Source organism: Accipiter gentilis, chromosome 9 (genome assembly GCF_929443795.1).
Source record: "Accipiter gentilis chromosome 9, bAccGen1.1, whole genome shotgun sequence".
In the NCBI taxonomy this organism is placed as follows: Eukaryota; Metazoa; Chordata; class Aves; order Accipitriformes; family Accipitridae; genus Astur; species Astur gentilis.
This window is the reverse complement of record NC_064888.1, coordinates 8588116-8613136: the sequence shown is the minus strand read 5'-3', so window position 1 is coordinate 8613136 and position 25021 is coordinate 8588116. Positions and strand designations below refer to the sequence as shown.

At 38.1% G+C, this 25021-nt stretch overlaps 1 protein-coding gene across 3 annotated transcripts in view; it reads right to left on the bottom strand.

Moving 5' to 3' along the window:
* JMJD1C (jumonji domain containing 1C) overlaps positions 1 to 25021 on the bottom strand; it is a 171741-nt gene that overhangs the window by 88390 nt on the left and 58330 nt on the right. For all 3 annotated transcript variants that reach the window (XR_007507226.1, XM_049809886.1, XM_049809887.1), the window contains exon 2: positions 23840 to 24004. Coding sequence is in view for 2 of the 3 variants with exons in the window: in XM_049809886.1 (XP_049665843.1) it covers positions 23840 to 24004 (165 nt within the window). In the remaining variant the exon portion in view is untranslated. The remainder of the gene's footprint in view (positions 1 to 23839; positions 24005 to 25021) is intronic.

Below are 25021 nucleotides of genomic sequence, written 5' to 3'. Positions count from 1 at the left end.
ATCCATATCTCTTACCAGAAAGAGCCATACTTTTTCCAGTTTCATTATTTTATTTCACAAAGTCTTTGTGTGTTGATAAGTCTCACCTTGGTGTCCTGCACAAACACCAAAACAGCATTTTGAATCATTGCCTTGGGTGAACTTCACATGAAAACACCTCCTGAGGCTGTTCAAAAGGATGTTTGCCAACAAAGCAGCTTGTAAAAATGCAGACTGAGCAGGAGAAAGATATTCTATTTTCAAGATCATACAAAAGACTCCTATAGACATCAGCCAAGGAAGAGAGAAATTTCCTTTATATTTCCTGAACATTTAACGACAGCACGTATAAGGTTCTAGATTGTAAGACTGCATTCTTAATGGCAACAACATCCCACCAGGCATCTATCAACAAATCCCGTTTGGACAGAAAGGGAGACATAGGTATTGTAGTTTATTCTCTAACAGTGGCTTTTAGTATAAATAAAAATATTTTTCCTTTTCAGAGTTTAAAAGCATGCTTGAATTATGTGCTACACTGGCGTAAAATAATCAATTGACCTGACTTCAATTTCATCTGAACACACAGCATTATTGATATGAATTTTCATGAAGGAAGAAAAGAAGGTATAGCCGTCTTCATAATTAATGCTTTTTAACTGGAAAACTATTTTGGGCATTAGAAAGTAGAGCAGAAATTGTGTTTGAGGAGTACTAGGAACAAGCCTTATATAACTCTTGACCTAAAGTAAACATTTTAAAAAGTGATGCTTATATTAAAAAGATACCAGATCATTTCTATTTTTATAGCATCAGTGATGGAATGGAACAACTCAATCCCTGTTTAACATTTAATATATCATGTATCAAGATACTATCTGCTCAGCTTTTTTTTTTTCGAGTGCAACAAAAAAATATAGTAAAAATCCACACTCTGAATATTTTTAAAGTATTTAAAGTACTTTTATGCAGAATAGCTAAAAGACAGTCCAAACTATTTCACATAACATAGAATTTAATCAACTACATATCAGCTACAGTTATTAAATTAGATCTCATATAATGCTCTCTGCCATATTACACCATGCTATTTTGCAGAACTCTACAGAAATTTTTTTTCATCTGTTGTTTACCCATCCCAGCTATTAAGTAAACTTTTCAGTTTTCAGGAATAAGCATGTTCTGGACAATTCCCAGCACTAGGCACAGGGTAATGGGCAGAAGGGAGAATAAAGATACCTAATCTGCATTATTTAAAGTTTAAAAATACTCAAGAGTTTGAGAATGATGAAAAATGCATAGTGAATCACTACACTCCACATAAGGACCATCTTACACTGTTGACAGAAAAAATGGTGGATCATCTACCAGTTGGATTTTGAGAGATAACCAAAAAAGAATTTTAGGCATAGATACCGTCGTCCTTTCATTACATACGCAACTTTAATTACAATTTTATTCAGTTAAGAGTTAAAAAAAAAAATAATTCTGAAGTTCAGGAACAGAGGATTGAAAATTCACACTTAATCCTCCAGCCTCATCCACACAGAGGAAAACAAGATGTTTTCCAGTTTTTCAATGGCTGACTTTGCAACCTGAATAATGGCTTTAGAAGTATTGAGTTGTTGGGTCTGTGATCTCCTAAACTCAAAATGGAAACCAGTATTCCAGAAACTCCATCATGAGGAAGCATACTGACCCCACTGAGATCACAGGTCTTAATTTGAAATTCGTATTTCACTTACTAACCAAATGAAGTGAATGAAAGACCAGCAGGCATGGGGGCCCCTGTCTGGAACTACATGTATTCTCTCACTCTAAAATATTCCCTCTTCTAAAAAAAAAATGATAGCCTGAGATGAGAATCTTCTTGGGCTTTCAAAACTGAATATCAAGTGTTTCGCTGCTCAGAAGCCAAGCAGCTATGTTCCTCCCAGTAACTGATGAACCAGAAACTCTGGCAGGCTGCCACAGAACACAAACCCAGAAGACCTTGCTTAAAACCAGCCTACCTTGTCAGGTGCCTTTTGAGCTAAGGAGCCTAAAAACCTGTGCTGCAAGGCAACCACAGAAGCTGGAACAGTTTTTAACAGAAGACTGTTCAGACCAGTCCCTAGAAGGAGATGAAAGACTATGGAAATGAGTGTCATAATTATTTGGTAGACAAGTTTTGGTACTCGGGATTCACAGGTTTTATTTTTAGTTCTGAAAGGAAGTATGCTTTTTTATGGTCAATCCCAGTTGGCCTCTTTCTGCTTTCAGTGCTCTTACCACTTTAGCAAGAGAAATTACAGTACTTCTTGCTTCAGCTGCTCATCGGTTTTCCTGTAATGGCTATATGAAACTGGGATGACTCGCATTGTTATTCACAGAATTGTACAGGAGAGGTGGCTGCAACCAGAATTAATGCATAACTAATTTCATACTCATGCTTCCTACAAAATTCTGGCCTTACATTTAAAGAAGTATCTACTCAGCTCAAGCAGTAAGTTCATATACAGTATCAGGGATGTATCAGCCGGATTTGTTTTTATGTAAAGAAAGTTGAAGTCCTATAGAAATGCAATGGCTAGACCTTGGGCACATTAAGGATATCTTTCCACCTGCAAACGAGTCCCTAGCTACGTCGAAATATGACATATACTATAGGGGCTTTTCCCCCCTTATAACAAGAAATCTTTTTCAAGTAGTCACACTTGGTTTATTTTACATCATTTTCTTCCAACCAAATTAATAGAGGTTTGCACTAGAGATGCACATCACCCTGTAGACTAACGATCAGTGAAGAAGGCATCGCCGTGACTCACCATACCCTCAAATAAACTCCAGACTCTTCCGACAAGAGCTGCAGCAGAACACGCTGGCTGCTGACTCAAACAGATGCAATACGCATGGCCTCATTCCCTCGCAGAGCGCAGTGCCTTCTCTGTGCCATTAAATATGATTCATACACAGCACATTGCCAAAATCAAAAGAACAGATCAACATTTGCAGACAGTAAATTCCAAGTCTGCTCTTCTTTGAATATTACATGCAAATAACCTCTAGTACAATTCTGCGTATAGCAACTTGCCTTTCAACCTCAGCAAGGATATTACAAATTTACCACCTTCAGTAAAAACACACATCTGTTTTGACCATGTAAGCACCCAAAAGAAACATCAGAGATGCCTGACACCAAAGTTAAGGTAAATAGATGCCAGTGTTTTGCATCAACTGTTTTGTTACTAGCAGACTGTGGTGAAAGCACTGACATCAAAAGTCATTAAAACCATGTCCAAAAACCACCTTCAGATTTCATAGAATCTTAACATTCATCTCAACCCCTCAGCAAAGGAGCCAGTGCCTTTGGTAGAAAGGAGAACATGTGACAGAAGAGCTTTTAAGCAATATTGTCAGACAGCATGGCATGAAACAGTTCCTGTCTTGACAAGAAAGTCAGAGACAGACAGACCTGGCTAATAATCCCATCCTTTTTTCAACCAGACAGGATGTGGTTCTACAATAAAGAGACACTATCGACTCCATTAACGTACAGTGCTGGAAACAAGTCATGAAAAAATGTATTAATTTCCACTGCTTATTACCACCCACAAAATAGCTGTTGTATGCTTACCTATCACTTAGAGTATTTTTCAAGAGAATACTGTTGTCCAGAGAGAGCAGCATTTCCTAACTCTAATGTTTTCTTCCTTAAAGAAAGAACAAACCCCTGAGTTATACAAGTCTTTTTATCTGCTGATATTTTTACATATGATGAATTAGTCCCTTCCTATTGCATAATGCAGACTCTCAGACTAGAAGAATTGATCTCACTGCCTAGAACTTAAAGGTTTCACTAGCAAGGAGTTCAACTTTCAGTTTTCAGTGATGTAAGTTGGGGGGGGGGAAAGTGTCTGGTATAGTAATAACTGGGACAGAAAATACATTTTGAGATTCATATTAATATGGAGATCAGCAAATAATTACGTGTATGTTTTACGTGGCTACAACAATTTTCTCCAGTGATACTTGAGATCTGTACCATAATCCATGAATATAAATTTAGAACTCATTTTTTTCCCCAAAAAAAAGTTATCATTACAGAATTATGTCAACTGCATGCCAATACATAAGGTCTTTAGCATTCCATGGCTTGATAAACAGAAATACCCATTTATTTACATATCTATCTGTATACTTCTCTATATTTTTTCAACCCCTTTCCCCAACTTGTCCTCCATAAATTCAGGATGTGGTAAGTCATCATGCTGCTTTGGTATTTAGCTTACTGAGCCTTTTCCTGCTTCTTTCTTTTTTTACAATGAATAAGAACTTTGTCAAATTAAGGCAGCCTGCATACTGTAATAAATATCAATTTACAATGTTTTTGCCATTAAAAACACATAGAGAAACTGCCAATATTGAGGAAAAATACCTTCCAAAAAACTATTAACCTTTATAATGTATTTCTGAGACTGACTTATACTCATTAAGTAACTTATTCCCCTCCCATCAAAATAACGATCCTCCCTCTGTCCAACTGAAGATGAACAAGAGGCTTAAACACTGCATTCAGCATCACAGGAGTGTGATGGGCTTTGTAGTAATATTCAAGCTCTTAGAAGTTCCAGTGAATGCTCCTCCCAGAGGTACAATTCATTCCTGTGACATGTCAGAGCATAGCACGTTGGGGAGTGCACCACCAGCCCCGAATGGGATTTTGCGAAGAGTCAGATCCCATCCTAGGACACCAGACAGCGCAGCTGCAAAAAAGGCACATTAGCAGACATGGGGAAGGCCTGCATTTTAGCCATGGAGATCGCACCCCTGTCAGGTGACTGAACACAAGCCATCTCATGTAAATGTGCGCTTCATCACTTTAGTGACGCATTTTCTGGAGGCAGCTGCATACTGCGTGTCCTGTGAACTGCTGTGACTGACCACGTACAGGCAATATTGGAAGATTGCATTCAACTTTGAAAAAGGGAGCTGTGGAGTATGACTGCACAACTGAAACATCCTGTTGTCAGAGGATAATGAAAACTACTTAAAGGAGATATTCCTTGCTAACAATCCTGTACTCCACAGAAAATGCAAAGTTCTCATTCCACTGTCCCTGGACTGACTCACATAGAAAGCATAGCTATAACAGGGGCACACACCCTATGCACGAGGCAGGTACCAGCACCACAAAAACACAGCTGAACAGCACAAGAGGGGACCAAGGATCCAGGACACTGAATAAATACCAAATGGCTCTCAGGAATTGTAAAGGGAGTAAGAGAGAAGGAACAAATGGTACATTGACATGTTGTATCTGCATTTGTAATGTCGACTTTTTTACTTTTTTTTTTGTCTGGACTATTATGGTTTCGAGTATCTTTACAAAATTAAGGTTACTGAAGCTGAATTCTCAGCAGAATGTGGAACCAGAGTTCCCACAAGGGGAGCACTTTGAGAAGGGAGATTTGAAGCTAGTGAGAAACTTTTAGGAAGTTTTAAGAAGCCCTAGCAATCAGGAGGTAGCAGAGGATGAGGTGCCTATACTCTAAGCCCCATACCTTACCTCAGAAAGCATGTTCTGCACACTGCCCTGCCAAACCACATTATAGGCACAGGATTCAAAAGTGTGGTCCAGAGGACCTTTTATTTGTTATGGCCACAGGAAGAAACTCATCACAAGATTGTTATATACATCAGCGAATTTCCTCAGAAATCTGGTTAGCCTCTTCTAAAACCACTTAAGAAGAGGTTGTGTGGCTCATTGCTCAGTTCCGAAAGAGTTAGGAAATACTGGGAATGAAAAGCTTTCTCTGTATTACTTGGAGAACATCTCCCATCTGGCCGAGATGACCTCCCTACAGTCATCAGTCTTGTGAAATGGATTCTTGCACAAGACCTGGCAAAATGAGGAAGAGAACTGGGGATAAAAAGGAGAATAGAGCTGAACAGCGTATCCCTTCAGCATCACACGTGTCTGGAGTGAGGAATTTGGAGGCATCACAGAACAGGGATCAGTGATTCCTCAAACCTAGATTATATTGTGAAGAATTTGTAAAACGATAACATTGCTTTGCTCTGTGACCATCACCCCAGTTCCTTAGTCTTTGTTATGCAGAAGTAGCATTGGGGGTTTCCCACTTTCAGTTTTTCTTTGAGAGCTCTGATGAAAGCTGTACATCACTGGTAATCTGGGACTCTACACAAACATACATACTCCTTTTAGTAGCCACTCCTCTACTCAACACCCCACCTGGAATCAAGGCAAGGGATTCTCTCCTATCCTTTCCTCGAAGAATGACAAAAATGACATGATGAAAACATTAGCACAAAGGAGCAAAAGAAAAAACCCATTGGACTCCATCCTATTCTGATCTGCAGTCTTCTGTGGCAGCAGTAATCCTCCTTTCAAAGGTAAAACAGAGACCAGATACTCTACGATTCTGTTTACCTCAGCAAGTAGGATCTATGTGCTCTGGTGAAAAAGCAGAATCATTTGAACCACCTTCAGTCTCTTCTTACAGAGAAGAGACCAGGGAGAACAAAGACTCCCCCTCTTGACACCAGTGAGCTCCTGCAACAGTTCTCTGAATTTGGAAGATGACTACCTTAGATTCTGGCAATCACTTGCCTGAAAAAGCTATGTTTTAGTACATACCTCATTCTGGCTACAACTAGGAAAAGAGTGAACCAAGAACTGCTGGAGACTGAGTCTTACATGCTAACAAATTCAATCTAGACAAACAAAAGCTGATCAAAACAACCAGAAGAAATGGTAAACAGCACAACTACACTCTAACATTTGCATTCTTTCCCCAGTTCCTCTCACACCCAAGTTGTTTTTGTTCTTTGCTGATGAATTCCCAATTCCCTTTTTTCCCTGCCAGCAGCCTCCGTCCCAACACAAGCCCCTCAGACAGCTCTTAGAAGCACCAACATTGCTTGCACTGTCATCAAACAGCAGCAGCGAATTAAACCAGGCACCAGTCATAGCTTGGAAACAAATGCGAGCAGTTCAAGTAGACAACTCTACTGCTTTCACACTTATCCTGTTACTGATGGTATCTCCTTTCAAACAGTGAGCTACAACCTATCTCAAAACAAGCAGCACATCCTGGAGGCAAAGGAAGAAGTGACTGAATCCTCCTTTCTCAGCTCAGCAACAATCACAGTAAACAAAAGAGGAATTATAGAGTAACATAGAGCCAAATTTTTGCATGACTGCTAAAATCTTATTGAAATTGGAAATCAGACAAAATTAAGCGGAAAGTCTTCTTTACTATTTCTATGCCTAGGGATCATAAGAAATCACAACTGAACTCACATCCTGCAACAAAACTACTCAAGAGAATGATTTCTCAGTAATAAAATTATATTTCCAGCCTTCATGGGTACAAGCTGAGCCTAGAACTATCAACAGGCTGCAAATCATTGCTTGCATGAGTCTGGAGAAATGACTCAGATTGTAAACTGCCCCACTAATCTCAAAGCAGAGCACTACTGAGTCCGTGTCCACGTGGTGGAAATTCTAGCCTTTCTCTACATACAATATAAAGATGAAACTTTTGCTAACCATTTTCACCACTTTGTTGCAGTCAGGAGTTACGTTATTTCCCCCACTCTACAACTGTTCCCACTTGCAAGCTTGTCCCTCAGAGGGGGACTGACCTGCAAGACAGTTCAATGAGCAGTAAAATCTAAAGAACAAAGAGAACACCGGTTTTGTCTGCACAGCAGAGGGGACAGAAATATGGTCTGGTGAACTGATCAAAGCCACTGAGGAAGAGGGAGCATGGGGAGAGATTCAGTGAAGGTGGATCCAAGCTACAGTCTCTGACACAGGACACCCAAAACACTGTATAAAAAAAAATTAAAAAAAAAATCTGTGTAGAACAAATGACTTGAGAGAGTGATAAAACCACTGGCCAAGAATTACAACAGTTGAAAATATACAGGATTGAAAATTGTTTTACATATGGATTTTTTAAACTTATTTCCACTACTCTGATGGGAAGGCTGTTTGAAGACAACATTTCTTTAACAAAACAAAAACAAACAAACAAAAAGAAAAAACTGATTAGCCTTACTTATCACAGTTAATCTGTGGGTAGTTCATACCCATATTCTCATGTCTACCTTGGAAATGGAAAATAAGCCTCAGTTTCTGATAAATTAACATTATTGTTTTTACCTGCATACATGGTTACCAATATTCTTTGGCTCCTCAGCATTTTGGATCATGGTTGAAAACAGAATTTCAAGAGAAACAAGTATCTGCTTTGGCCTAATGGCTTATTTTCCATAAGAAATTTGATACAAACAGTTACTGGGTTTTCTTCATTTACTTTTTATAGTCAAAATGTTATTGCTGGCCAACATAACAACAGTATTCACAATTTATTGTGTTTTATAAATCTCGCAATGACTTTCCTGTTATCTCCCATCTTCATGTCTCATTTATGAAAATAAACAGATCTTTTAGTTAATTTCAAAGACAAACTCTAAAGGCAACTAGCAAAAATCTGGATTACATTACCTGAAAGAACTATACTGAAACTGTACTGAGAAAGCAAACTGCATCTAGTGCTTTAAACACAATGTATATGCTAAGACCCTGGTTAAAACCAGTGGAAAAGGTCCATAAACGTTAAACACTTCCCCAACTGGAAGTAACCTGCTATTGACTACCTTTCATAGTCTCACTGTGCCAAAAACATCCATAACTAACAGACCTGTACTTTATACAATTTACTTACTTAGATTTAAAAAAAACCCAACAAAACCAAAACACAACCAAACAAAAAAAATCCCCCACAACATCAGTGCTACAGTGTAAATACATATACTAAAGCATATGTTAAAATACCATTAATATATAGAAGGAAGTGGTTAGAGTCCTGTAAAACCAGGGAAGAAGCCAGTCTGTCTCTGCTACTATCCAAAATGTGCTTAAAATAACACAAACAGAAAGACCTGGGGCAGGCAGGCAGGCACAGAACGACTTAGTTTTCTAATTCTCTTGGTAAGATGTCATACACTGTATTACCAAAAGGCAGGCAGATACAGGACCAGTCAAATGACATCCAATAGCATTAAACTGCCCTGCCTGGACGTGTGGAACAGTTGCCCTTCCTGCTTTCACTTGTGCTTTGTACATACATTTGTAACCTTTAAGGAGATGACATTAATCATTTTGCCACTTTGAAAGCAAGCTTAGATTAGATATTCAGAGGAGGGTTTAAAAAGCCCAATAAAAGGTACAGTGGTTATTCTAATAAATAATCTAGTATACAATGCGTGCCAATAATGTCATTTGTATTGAAGGAACTCCAAGTACGTCTATCATTAAAAGATTGTGCAATTGCAGCAGCCAAAGATGTTGAAACTGACATTCTACAGCAGTGGCATTAATTTCAGAGCTGTGTGCCAAAATATGATTAATCACAGTTCACTGGGTATTTTGATAGTAACACAGGAAAATAGCTTGTTGTAGAAAAACATATGATCAATTAAGAATGCCATCAAGCCCCCCATAAGCCTAACTATCTACTAGTATGAACACCACAGCAGTTATATACGCAGATTAACTGCCAAGATATAGGTTTAATATATATATATATAAAGGACAGAAGATCAAAACTGTTAATAAGAGAGCACACGGAAAACCGCATAAATTCTTCCCTAAATAAAGCTCATCTGAGACTATGCACATCTGAAGGAAACACAAACTGCTGCACATCCAGATAGACAGTAGAGCTGAGCTTCTACCTGACCACATTTTGGAGAAGGAAGAAGAGAAGAGTCACAGCAGGTTCTCTACATACTACACACACTGGTCAGGCTTATAAAAATTACCTGCAATCCCTTCACCTGCAAATCAAGTTAAACACAATATTCTGATAGGACTGCACCAGTCTTAACTAATCAGGTTCTGCTGCTGTCTGCTGCTGCCTTCACCAGCAAACTTGACAGCACTTATTGGAGGTTTGTAGAATTCTGTCTAGGTGATGCCTGACTGCATCAGAACTTTTATATCAAACTGACTTCTATCTCAAACCCGTAACTGCTTTTTTTCCACAGGACAGAAGCTATTATCTTACTAGGAAGTAGGAAAACATCCATAAAGGCCTAAGTACTTAATAAATAAATGCACACTGATTCTATTTTAGTTTTATGTTATTTCCAATATGACAAAGTCCCAGAAGACTTCCTGACAATTTAATTCCCACACAATCGTCAATAAATTGCCCTAAATATTTCTCTTTCTCCCCATGAGAATTAATTGCACCATAAGTCTTGGAAAATGATTGCACACAAATACCTATCACTCTGCTTGCCAATAAAGGATCAATAGCAAATTCTTTACCAGCTCTCAAACTACCTTGTAAATGCTTCTCACCCAAAAAGTAAAACAGTATCGATTAGGTCTGTCCAAAGTAATCTAGAGAAGGAGACACTCTGGAAGCTGGAGGTGCTGCCCAGTCTTCAGGATTAAAACGATTAGCATCTTGCTTCAAACTTCAGTAAGAATCTGATGCTGGCAAACTTGCAGCAGCAGTTTACAGAGGTGTCCAGACCTCTTCACATATGCTACAATCCACTACTAACAGGATTCCTGAAAGGGAATGTGTTTTGGTACATCTTCAAACTATCCTTTCTGTAAGCTACAAAGATATACCCTGGCATTTCTGTAGTACTTTAGATAATCATGACATGAAAAAGAAGTTGGCTTTAAATTTAAAAGCAATAACAAAGTTGTATGAATCATTTAGAATACTTAAAGTACTACAAGTACTACAATAATAATAGTAGTAAAAGTACTATAAGCAAAACCATACCTGGGCAAATAGAAATATTCAAACCAAAACACTTTAGCTTGCTAACAGAGACTCACTAGAACACTGGTTAGAACAAATACAGCCTATATACAGACAAATACACCACAATACATAGGAACATTATTCTCTAAAAAGCCAGTTATACTCTTAAATGCAAAATTAATGTTAAAAAGTTCCCATAAAGCATATACATGGATTTTGGTTGTATTAATATTAATATATAGCTTTATTATTACATTTTCAAAATAGCTAAATTCATCAACCAACCACAAGAAGTACTCTTTGGCTCATTTCAGGATTCAGCTAAATGTTTCAGTAATTCCAAAGGCATCTAGTCAGCCCTACAAATTAGTATTTTCTTCTTATTGTGATGGTACTAATATAGTTGGTAGCAATTCAGTATATGCATTCAAAATCCCAGCAATGCCCTTCAGTGAAACACGTAATAATTCTTCAAAGACATCGGAAACTAAAGCCATGAACAGAAGTAATTTCTAAACATTACTTAGCAACAACTGAAAACATCAGTTATCAACATTCTTCTCATACTGAACTCAAAACATAGCACTGTACCAGCTACTAGGAAGACAATTAACTCTATTCCAGCTGAAACCAGGACAGCATCCTTTATTAAAATAAATGAGGTACTTACCCAATGTCTTAGACTTAAAATTGGTGAGAAATTTCAAATTAAAATACTCAGTCAAGAGTTTTTCAGAATGATGCATTATATGTAAGAATAGTTAATTTTTTTCTTAAACACTTCTGTTCAAAAATTGAATATTGAGAAGTTTCATGTAAATTTCTAACAATTGCTTAACTAATGAGCCAAGACTTTTCCATAAAGCAATCAAAATGGAACACAAAAGCAGCTAATAAAAGACCAAAAAGCTTAATTAAATACTTTTTTCTACCCATGACTGGTGTAGACCCTATGACAGTCAGTAGACAGAAAATAAACAATATATCATTAATTGTGTTAATAATTCACCTATCTGTAAATAAGAAGTCAGACTTACTCAGGGTTATGGCAGGTCAGACATGTTTCTCTAGTAAAATATTAATTACTGCTAAAGGATATTATTTTCAAACAAAGACCCATTCCCTAATCAATACTAGACTATTTTGATTGCTTGCAACATCAGTCTAATGAATATTTTTCTGAAATTGTTTTGGTTCCTAAAGACTTTATATAGCCCTAAATTTATAGTTCTTAACATCAATTCATTTTCTGGTATTAAAGATATTCTATGTAATAATGCTTTAAACATGCAAAGCACACTAAAGATAAAATATCTTAAAGAATTAGCAATAACTACCCCTGAAGTAACCTCAAGCTTTACTGCAAGGAAGAGCAGATAAGATAGGAAGGAAAAAAAAAAAAGAAAAAAACCCAACATAAAACCAAGTTTCATTGTATGTCCTTCCTCCATTTATGTGAATATTCCACACTGCAGAGGGTAGAAAAGCAGAAGTGTTATAAAACCACAGATATGACAAAGTGGTTGTTTCTCAATACCTGATGAATTTAAAAAAATAAAATGGTTTCAATGTTGTTTATCATTTGTTTAAGACTGACATCATCCTAACAGGACACACACTGCAACAAGAAACATAAACAACTTCAGTTTAAATTTTTGCTTTTTCTTTTAAGAAGTCATTGAAAGTGTGATTTGCCACTTCTAGCCTTTGACTCGACTCCTGATTTGGCCAGCAGCTGGAAGGATGTTAATCCCAGGGTACAAGAAAGGAAGTGGTAAAACAATATACTCCCAGCCCTGGCCTCTGCATGCTCAGAGAGAGAATGGATTTTGAACCCATTGCAGACAATTAGATGTGGTATGCAAAATGAAAACTGTATTTTTTTTTTATGGAAGGAAAAAAAGAGAAGAAAACCGCTCAGCAGAAGAAACAAACCTCTGCCTTCAGCATCTTCCTCCTCTATGCTTCTCTCCCCATCTATACACCCTCACAATTCCAACTACCCTGCGATTACTGCCTAATCACATCTTAATTCTTCTCATGATGAGTGGCACGAACTGCAGCCAACCAACATTTTCATTCCTCCCGCCTAGCTGGGGCACATGCAGAGCCATCAAATCTGAAAAGGGCTTCTGAAGTGCTGATGGAATCCATGTCAACATAAATGCTGCGACATGAATTTCAGAAAGTAACACATATTCCCATACAAACACACACCTGAAAGGAACTAGCAAGTACTTCAGCAGACTGCTATTATGACAGTAAAGCCAGGAATAGAGGACATACTAGTTTTACTACTTAAGAGTTTGTTTTTCAGAAAATAAGAACGATAGTCGCTTTGTCAAAAAATGAAGTTACCAGAAATTTTAGGACACTAAAGATACAAAATACAGATTCTATCCCAGCTAGCCTCCTCATGCAGGTTAAACACTTGAAGCTGACAGGCTGTTCCTGAACTTCTTTCCTGTGTTCAGCTTTCTCCTTAGAAATTAAGATAAATTTTAAAAGTAAACATACTAGATGTACAACATCAAATCATTGCTAAAACAACTTAAGCAGCACATGAGGTTGCTGTGGAAACTTGACTTTTTGTGGTCCTCAAGAAACTGCCATATACGAAAACAGATTGCTCATGATAAATATATCATGCAGAGCCCATTTACAATGCTTTAGCACCTACGACAAAGAGGAAAAAAGACAACCTTTTACACCAAGTGCTTGATTTAGTCTGTTTTACTGTAACTGAACGCCTGCAACATCTGCCAACAAAAGAAGTTTCTGTTAAGGGTAGCTAACTACTGAGATTTCATTTCAAAATCTTTTTCAAATGCAGAGCCCTGAGAACACAGAATGACAGAATGAAATCAAAAGATATAATAAAGCAGAAGTGTTCAATACTATTCAGACATGTCTATGTACAGACAACGCATAGTACTAAAACAATAGCACTTCATTCTCACATATATCCCTGCTTAGTTCACAAGAGCTTAGAGTAAACTATAACAAAGAATTTTTTTGTGTACTGGTGCGGGGGAGCATGAGTGTGTGCACACACCCTAGGGGACAGAACTTGCAGAACTAACCAAAACTGAGGGGGTTTTAAGCCAAACTACCAAAAAGGGGAGGTAGCAGCACTGTCCCTTTCAGCATCAGTGAGATATTGGTTAAATTCAGTGTGAAACCACACCCGTAACAGATTGAGCTGAAAGGAAGTTAGGTTTTTGTTTTGTTTTTAACCTGTTTGTAAAGCAAAAGCACTTTACAAATTACTACCATAACACTACTGAGCTCCAGTTCTGGGCTGCAATGGAGAGATTTTTATTTATTTTTTTTTTACAGGCTCCGTAAAAAAGCACATAAAGGAGACAACCTTTTCCGCCCAACAGCCTAACCAGCAACATGACTAACACATTCACCCCTTGAGGTGAAGAATCTAGCCTTTTTTTCAATTCAATTTCCTTGTTATTCCAAATACTAACTTCCTTTTCCACACCACAAGGGCTCAAAGGACTAAAAAGTCTTCCTCTGCGTCTTCTCCCCAGTCCATGTTGCCAATTCTCTTTTTGAATCTAGCAACACAAGATCCCCCACCATCATTTATTCTGCTTATTCAAAATTGTGAAAGGTCACACCCAGTGACAAGACCTGCTGCTACTGCTGTAAAAAGAAGTAAAGCACTACAAGAAAGCCCCAGAAATCAAGAGAATATTGTTTCATGGGTGCCGGTTCTGTGGTAGACTGAGAAGCTAAAATACCACAACACAATCATGACAAAAAACGCTCTTTGGAGTCACTCCCTAGAAAAGGAGACCTTAGAAGCAACAGTTACATTGTTTAGACCAATAACCAAAATTCAGGTGGAGCTGAAGTATATGCTTGCTTAGTACCATCAAAAAAAGCTTCCTTCAGATTCTCAGGACTTAGCAAAATGCAGAATTTTTACCCTAACCTAGAAAAACAGTGTTTGGCCCCAACTGCAACATTTTTACTTCATCCAGACATTAATTGCACCTGAAGCTCCTATGTCTCAGCTGTAGGAGAACAGACTCTATTCACACAAGGCCAGAGATATCCAAACAGTAATGTGTAAACTACTGAAATACTTTTTCAGAAAAGGGGCTTCGCATTTTGGGTGGGTTCTCCATGCTGCTATACGTTTCCGGTGGATATTGAGACTTCATACAGCACATCATGGGATTCACAATGAAACCCAGAAGAAACTGCTGGAATTCTGGGAAAGGAGAACAAGAAACTCATAAAACTCTAATTACACCTTCCATAACTCATCTTACTCAAGTCAGCATGAAGAAAGCAGCACTTCAGTACTGCACAGCTGAGAAGTCATTAATGCACAGAAGCAGCAGTGGAGATTTTAACAGTGGGTGGCTTTCAAAATTAGCTGCCAAGTAGATTTGACAGGTGTAAAGCCCAGCTGCTCCTCCCCACCATCACAAGAAAAACACCGAGCAGTTGCTTGTAGATGGAAGTCTTCTGGCACAGCTTTCCTCATTCTGGACAGCCACCACTCGGATGGAGGACAAGTACCATGCTGACATCCTTCCCTCACTGTACAACCTCTCAACAGGTATAGGTCAGAAGATTTTAATTTTTTTTTTATGTTTTTAATAGAGAGAAAAATACTATATTTGTGTGTATATCTCTATATACACACACATCTATAACTACATACCCACACATATATAAAATGCAAGTATTTGTAATATAAGCCATAGTTTATATAAACAGCAACAAATAACACTGTGAGTGACTAGACTGATGGAGATACACAAAAGGCACCGCAAGCATTCAGTCATTCTTTCAAAGCCCAAGCTCCGGAAGCTGAATTTCCAAAAAATTGTGCTGAAATAACCAACTGCATCCACATGCCTATATTCTGCTCGCCACCATATCTCCAAAGTTAAGCTGATCCTTCTAGTTTATTGAAGAAGTTCAGATGATCTAGAGAGCTACAAAGCAATTTGTTTTCTTCAGCAGAAATGAAAAATTTGTTCTCATAAATGCTATGGAGAAAACAAACAAATAAACAAAAAAACCGAAAAACAAAGACTTAAGAATTTTCAGTCAATTCCAGAGGACGCAGCACAAGTCTTTGCTTTTATACCTGATGAAGCTGTGGAGTAGGTCCTACACAGAAACTGGAAGTGTGAATGCAGTTCAGATACACCTACACTAATGTCGATCTAGTTGACTAGGCTATCAACAGGAGTATAACCAATATAGCCAATATAGGTTTCAGCACCAGTTATAAAATCAATACGCAAGCAGTTATCCTGCACTGAGCACCCTGCAACTGTGGCTGCTCTGCTTCAACTGCCTGGCTCGAATATGGAACCTTGAGAAGCTTTATGTCTATCTTTTACAGAAACACATACAAATTATTACCAGCATTTCATTGCTATCTGTCTTTTGAACAGGTGCAAGTGACAGAGGCACACTCAATTGCAAGTACTGCTTAGTGGTGCAGCTGAAGGATGCTAAACAATATCTAGTTATTTAATTTGTATAATCCTTGGAGAACAAGAAGTGCTTTACCAGGAGGAAAGAACCCGAAATAGAGACCTTCAGGATGCTGTGACATACTAAAGCAGCTTTCTCTAGAGGAGCTGCCAAAATGGCAACTCCCAGGCCCGTATGATAAAAATGACTTGTGCTTACTGTTATTTTAAGGCTAAAGTCCAGAAAATAGTCTATTTTGTTTGGAATTGTAGCACTCCTGTAAGTGAATTTGACATTAAAAACAATTCTTAGCATAGCACTTAACTACAAAAAATATTTTATGTATTTTATATATGGAAGCATGCTTTTACAAAACTAAATCCCTTCAAATAAAAGGTGTCCCCATTGCTTAGAAGTGCAAGTTTTACAAGAAGAAAGTAAAAAACAAAAAATAAGTATAACCTTGCCATTAGCCAACACCTGGAGACAAAAAACTTTGAAACAAACAAAGCAGTAGTGTAAAGTGCGCAACAGGACCAGGGCCACATACAAGTCAGCACTGCAGTGAGGCTTTCCACTCCGTCACTCATTTCCAGAGGGGGAAGCCACAGGACAACACCCATATTTCACAATGGAGCATCTGGGGAGGCAGATTTCAGTTTATTGCTGTTCACTTGGGGCATGTCCTGGGAAGGTAATGGCCTCTGCTTAGAAGGCTGTGTGGAAAGCAGTGGCTCCCAGTAAGCAGTAGTTTAAAAAAAGCAAGTGCCAAAGTACACAGGCGGGATGTGGTACTGCTTGAAACGTTTATGTTCTGTGGGAATATTACAGTAACGTACTCTCCAGCAAAGTAATCTTTGAACCATCTCCAAGTGCTGTTTCTGCATGTTACTGTCTTTCACAATGCAGCAAAAATCAGGTCATTTATGCTCTGCTGAGTCAGTTACTTAAATTTTGTCTTCCCCAAGCTCTAAAGCGTCTTAAATCTTTTCCAAGAAGCTGACAATTTCCAAGCATTTTCTCCTCTGTTGTATATATCTCATCTTTACCCCAGATTAGCAAGGTATACAAGCACTAGAATTCTGACGCAGGGAATGGAGAAGGTGAAAAGAATCCACTATTAGTTTTTGATTGCTTACCCTGGAAGTTACAGCACTTCCTCCCCTCAAATTTAAAATACCCTCAAAGTTTTTACTTATTTTTAGGACTCCAGAGACCAAGTCTTCTCTCTGCCTTGCTTTCCATATACACGGTAATCCTTTGTGAACTTATTTCTTTTTACTGCTAGAGTATTTTGAGTGTCTCTTGAGGATTTATTCACAGTATCTGGCAGTGTATACCTCTATTTTTCATTGTGCAGAGGGAGGAGAACAGGCTGCAGTGAAGTAAGTGAATATGCATAGGGAACATTAGCAGTATCTACAGAAACTCCTGACTTTGAAGGGGATCAATCTAATCCATGGAACCAATGTATAGAAGAGAAACTTACTCAGAAATGCTAAAATTAAACCAACAAGACAAGGAGGAAAACAAATCCTTGAGAGAGTGAAAAAGTGGTAGTGTGTCATAGTATAAACAGGAATGAACAAGGGACCTGTTCTACTTTCCATCATCGTGCCAAAAATAAAGAATTTTGTCTCGGGAATTTCTGGAAGCTCTATAGAAGCTTGTTGTTCAATCTGTACACTTTAATTGTGACACAAATGACAATAAACTGGCACTTTATAAGTATTTGCTTTATAATCCAACACAATCAAGTCAGCTGAAGCAGAATGCGGTCAAGCAAAAGGATTCTGCAACTGACAGCTGGGACAGAGGGGCACAGAGGGAGTGGGGGGGTCTATAGGGTCAGAAGACAAGTCTATCCTCCACATGTCCATGAACACTTCTACTCTTATACTTTACCACCAAGTACCCTAATCTGCAGTCAGCACATGAATATATGGGCTCCTTCACATCTAACCGAACAAACGCATGCACTACCACCCAGAACAAACCTCATCTCATTTTTCTGCAAGACTACCTCCTCATTAGCATGATGGTGAGACTGAAGGCCCACAGTCCCACAGGTGCCACTGGCACTGTCCACTGTAAATCAGCTCCAGATTCTCACAGTGGAAAAGAGTTAGTCCTTGCCAACGAAGACCCACTCTTTGTCCCTGGTTTTGTTATAAGCCTGGCTAAAGCTCTATATTCTTGCAAAGCCCTGGACAGAGTCCCAGGAAAGATTGTTCTCAAGCCACTGGTTTAGCAATGACTTCACTTGTTCCAAGAAAAAGAGACAGGCAAACCGACACACACTCTTTTTTTACTGGGGGGGGGGGCAGATTGAGTTGCTCCTGCAGCTACCCTACCTTTGGAGAAAAACATATTCAAGATCTCCTCATGAAACATATTTTAGCTTTTATATATATACACTCTTCAGAAATATACAATTGCAGGAGAACCAGTTCTTGCTGTATGGCAGCACCAAAACTGGGAGTGATACAGTTATTGCAGACGACAGGGCAAATCTGTTGGTTTGACAAAGTGAGTACTGTACAGCTAGAGAAACATTGTCTCCATATTCAAACCAACAGAGAATCTGTATGGATTCTTCTGATTTATTAAATATGAATTCACACTGAATTCACAAGCAGCACTGTTTCATTTATAGGTATAACAACAGGCAGCACAGTTTACAAAACAAACCATACCCAGAACACAGGAAGAAACCCCTGACCCCATCACCTGTGCCTGTATGTAACCTTCCCAGGCACCCAGCTCTGTCTTGCCAGCTAAATGTACCATTCCCCAGTCTTGTTTTTCGTCATACTAGACTGAATCAAACCGTTTCCTCCTTTGACATCTACCCTGCACAAGACTGCCAATTTCTTCCAAAAGGAAAAGGCTAAAATAAGGTAACACTTTTCGTTCCCCTGTTCTACAGTAGTCTCTTCCTTTCTTGTTGCAAGTGCAGAAGTTTCTCATGTGTACTCCCATTCAATGCATTCACTTTTCCCTATCTCCAATTCCAACACTTTTCTTTCCAACCTCTTGTATTCTCCTAGATCCTTTTCCTAGAAGTAAAAACTTGTCATAATCTATCCATTTTAAACTCCTTTAATCTTAATTGCATTTTCAATTACCCTTCTTCCCTTATTTTCTTTCCAAGATGATGGAACACGCCCCTTAAAATGCCCGTCTTAAGTTTCCTTCTTTCATTTCTATCTGTAGACCTTCAAATGATAAATTTTCTTTTTAGCACATTATGGAAGTTTCCAAAACCCTCTTCCCAAACAAAATTATTAAGAAAAGGCACTCAGTCAGCACCTTCCTATGCCTTAAACATATAAAGCTGATTCTGTCAAAAAAAAAGTGAACTGCTATCTCAGTTTCTACCATGGTGTCCTCTCCTAGTTAGTCTTTAGTAAGAAAACGTAAACTTTTCCTCCACATTATTCTACTATTCTCTAAAATTACCCTAGCGGCTTCTGTCTATAGTCCTCTTTTTTTCTCCTTGTACACTTTATTTCTACATATTTTAATATGCAATTAGAGTGACAGTAATTAAATTCAAACTGACAGCTCACAGAAGCATTCTGTTCTGTCCACTTTAAAACCTTGGCTCCAATTTGTCACCTTGCCCACACACTTACTTCCATCTCCCTTCTTGGCTGCTGAGGGTATACTATCATACTCCTAAGACTTCAGACCAAACTGTATCATAGGCATGATTTTATCACTGCTCTCTAACATCCTAGTATCCAAAGTATTTCTACATCAGGGAGATTAATTTACTCCCCCTAAAATACAACTATTCTTACCCACCCACAGATCAAAAATTTTTATCCATCGTCTCAATTGCTTCAAAGTTGTTTCCTGAGGAATTAAAAAATAAATTTTGTCTCATTTTTGAAGTACTGGTAATTCTCCTAGCCCCTCACTTTAAGCCCATCACTCCCCTCTTTTTGTATCTTTGTGACACACTCCCACATCCCCCTTGTTTACCAAACTAAGCTGATGCCTTCAATTTCAACACCTTATCTAGGCTACTTCTCTTAATCCCTTAATATGGAAAAACACGCCACTCACTTCCACTACCTACACTTCTTAAATTTTCAAAAATCCATACTTTCCTTTTTTCCTATGCTACCCTTTTGGCCAAGAAGTTTTCTTCTGCATTGACATCTGTAAAGCATCTCCATTACTTGAGGTAAACAACAAGCATTGTTTTCCAAACAGTCTCTTCCCTAACATTTAGGCTACATTTATGCTGACATCACTTACCACCATTGCCATGTCTTTATGCTTCTTGATAGTCTTTTCTTCTATGCTTGTAAATACCCCACATGCAGGGTGATCTCTGATTATACCAGTCACCTAGGCAGGCAAGAAGTTCTCCACTCTTTCCAGAAAATTATCTCACAAGAAGGAAAAGCATTTGATTACAGCATGAACAAGCTGAGGCACTACACTTCCTCTCTCTTTCACAGACTTACACAGTGGCCCAGAAACAGGTATTAGTCAACGTCAGATTGATCCCGATACGATGAAGCGTGTTGCTGCCAATAGGACTCCAGGCTCATTTACAGTCAACTTTTCACCTTTGGCATAAATGAGGCAGGATCTCTACTAGAAGAAAAGATAATCTCATCATGAGAGAAATTGAATTCAGGGGATAATCTATCCCTCCTCTGTTACCAAGTTTCTAAACTAGGAGAAAGAGGTAGTACCTCTCACCTCCTTTCTCAGCACCTGACATAAGAGCCTAAAATCTTAAAGCACAGCTATATGAGGTCAACGAATGCTATGCTTTCAGTAACAGCTACACCTCAGGCATTCAAAAATAGCAAATGTGACCAACTTGCATTCTAGCAATTTCATCTACAAAGTGGGCATTACATTGTATCACACGATTGAGTAATAAAAGAAATACGCAATTATGAAGTACACAGATACTAGATGGATGACTGCCCATAGAAAGCCCCACAGGAAATTACAGACTTTGTCTTCTGATCAGGTCTGAATACCATACAGTAGATACAGAGTATGTTGACCAAATAAGAGAAGAACAGAAGGTGATAACCATCTAAATAAACAAGCACTTTTGATTCACTCCACTAAAGGCAAAGATCCCATAGAACTACTACATAAAATATACTTAAATATTGCTTTGCTGTGTATATGTTAGCATCCAAAATAAAGTTGTACCAAAAAAATTTATTTTGATATTTAATATGAAGAAAAGATAGTCAACGTACATGAATGATTTTTTTCAATATAGTTCACATGCATGGGAAAGATTGAGACTTTTCCTTTAATAACTACAGCAAGACTCAGCTTTTCAAAAAAATGTGCTTTATCACATCCACACTTAGGATTTCACATAAAAGTGTAGATATTCGTATTGCTGTTTGGCAAATCAAAATTTTTTTACCTCCTTTTCCATTGCTTTCTCATTTTTAATAAGTATGGTTTTGACAAAAAACCACCCCCAAACCTTCATAAAGGTCATCAACTCCACTACACTAGAGTATTCAGATAGTCTGGAAACAAAACCTAAGAGTATTACAGCAATTTGAGCATCCTCCCTGTTCCTCAAGGCCTGGCATGCTCAGTGCAGCTATTGATACAGAGCAGAACTTTCAGGAGGTTTCTATGGAAGGAATCTGGTCTAACTAGAGTTAATATTCTGTATCCACACTTTCCCTCAAATATGCATTTTCTGGAATGGATGACTACAGGGTTTGACTCAGAAAACAACTGCGAGAACATTTGTAGGCAGGCCACGTACAAATGCTGTGAACTTGTCATCTTTAACATCTGGAAACTGTGACCCGACAAGCTATTTGAGCCCCACTTTGGACTGCCCGATTTCAATTTTTTAATTGTAAAAGCAGGAGGCGGATCTTTTGTAAACCTTCCTTCTCTCACCCATCAGCTACCTCAAGAACATAAACATTAAAACAAGAATTAAAAAATTGATAAGATGGAGATGGAAAAAAAAAATGTTTCTGCCTTCCGGACCAGCACAAGTTTGAAAAAGTCTCTACTAAAACAGGTGCAACTAAAACATTTTCACATGTTAGCAAAGATAAGCTCTTAACTTGGGGACAGGATCAGCAGCCAGACTAGAATACTTTCTAGAAATACACCCCTTCTAAACACAATCTCTATCCTAACAGGTGAGACTAAAAGCATGTAAAAATAGCACTGTACTTAGATACTAAGTTCTAAGTTGCTAACAAATTTTAAAACACCCATCTCAATCAAGGAGAGGCGGGTGGCTTCAAAGACCAAATGACATAACTCCCTAAAACAAAATTCTTGCTCAAGGATATACTAACATGAAACAGTAAATTTGCCCATACAAGCAAATATACAAAACAGCTTGTACATCCAGTAAGTTAGCTTGTTTTACTCAAGCACATTAGCACAAACATACAAGGTGAGTCAAGTAGGAATATTAACTGAAGAGGACGTAAGTCCATCCTAAAACCATCGATGCATCTCTTTCACCACTAAGCTTTCTTGAAAAGCCGGCTTCATGACCTTCAGCATGACTGTTCCAACCACAGCTCCAGAAAAATAATCACGTGACAGCATTTCAGAAAGTCCACCAAGTGCTCAGAGATAAGAATACGAAGGGAATATTTAAATGAAACACAGACACAGCTACGGTGCGGAGGAAAAAAAAAATAAACCATCTACATTCATTATGACTACAAATTTCTAAAAACCCAAGACTGAAATTATAGATGCTAAGCTTAATATCAAATATATATCTAAGACTTCCCTTCACCATTTTGACAAATTTGTTGGAGCTCCCTTTCACCTGCCAGTCTGTGAGAAATCTTCCCCAACTCTCCACAAAGCAAAAACATGCAATATAGTATGTTCCTGAAATCTCATACCTATTTGGCTCTTCCGAAGACTTTGACCGCACTAACAGTTTCTTTGGAGAAAAAAGGAATACATGTTTATTGCTTATTAGGCTATCTCATCAGATCCTTAGTATTCATCAGGTCTATCTAAAGGCATGTCAAAACCAGACACAACCTCCTAGCAGTTCTCTCAGCAGCTATAATGTTTGGGCATCAGTCCAGAAAGAATGAGAGTCACAAGTATCATCTCATAAACCAAGCAAGCGATTACCACTTACTTTATGGATCTTTACTCACTTTTCTCATCTTTCTGAATTCTGACCTGAATTGCAGATACACTCAACTCCCATGAAGAAGGTATAACAAGCTTAAGAATTTATTTTTCACCTTTGTTTCAATCCTCCACAGAGCAGTAAGATGTGTTGCTGAGAAGTTTGTATTTGTAAGATGCTTTGACTTTGTAAAGTGCCATTAGTTCTATTACGTCACTCAGAGACTAGTTTTGCAGTGCTCTAAGTTGATTCAAAAAGAAAGATGAGTGACTATTATCACATCACTCCCAACCTTTCAACACAAACATGCTTTATTAGTAATTTCTTACCCTTTTCTTACCCCCCTCCCCCTCCATGCTCATCACTTTCCACCACCACTTAAGTAACCTAGACAGTTTCCTAAGAAGGACATAATTAAAGAGATTAAAATAGTTTAGTAAATGCAATTGCTCAAGTATCTTACCAATGCAGGCCATTGAATTTGTTTGATCTTTGATCCCTGAGTCTGGCTTGGGTCCTTTCTTTTTGCCCAGACCAGCTGGCACTCCACCAAGAAGGTTGCGAAATCTTCATAAACTTTAACCCATTCTCGCTTTTCCCATTCAAGGTCATCAAATTCCACATATACCTGTGGAAATTTAAGAACAGGAAACGACATACATTATTACATATACACAGCATGTGTGCATCTACATGCATTTATGAAAGCATGTATTGTAAAATTTAATGCAAGAGCTTAATATTACCCATTTTACTGTTATGGTATGTGAAATTATATAATCAGGTCCTGCACCACAGAAGAAATTCTTCTTGGAAGTGCATTTGTGTTGAAGAGATGAAGGTTACATTTGCTAAAACATTACTGTTAACAGTGGGTATCTTATCTCATGAATATAAAGTATAACACTAAGTATTTACTAGCATCATTCAAGCAATATATACAGCTATTTAAATATCAGTAAATAAGTTCAAAGAATACTTCTCATTCTCAGCTCAAATACTTGTCACAGAACACAAACCAAAAGAAACACTGTTTCAAGGAAAGAAAGAGGAAAAAAAAAAAAAAAGCAGCCATTTAGAACAGAACCAGAAAGGACATCCTGAGCCTGCAGACCTTGTTACTACAAGCAACCCCAACACACAGCACCTAACAGAAGCAGCTCAGTTTCTTGCCATTTCTGTCCTTCTGGAATCCTGCTCCTTTGGAGGGAGAAAAAAAACCAAAACACCCACACTTCTTGTTTCCAACTAAATTAACCTGGAGCCAGTTTGCAACTGTTTGATCTCATGCCATCCCTGTCCTGTAGGTTATACAGTTCCCCCCGACACATTCTTAGAGAACAACCATACCCTCCCTCAGCTGCATTCATTAAGCTACATATGCCAAACCTTTTGTCTCCTCTTGAAAAGGGAAGGAACTCAGAGCCAAAAAGCTATCCAAAAAGCTATCTGCATTAGCAAACACAAACTCTTCTAAAACCATTACATTTCAAAATTAAACAATTTATTTAAAAATTCTTTAAAAAATCAACATAATCAATTGTTTTCCAAATTATGAGAAAATTCATAAGAAAAAACAGCTAGCATTATAAAAAAAAAAAATTGCTGCTTGTCACACAAACTGGAGAAGGGAAGATGCTTTGCT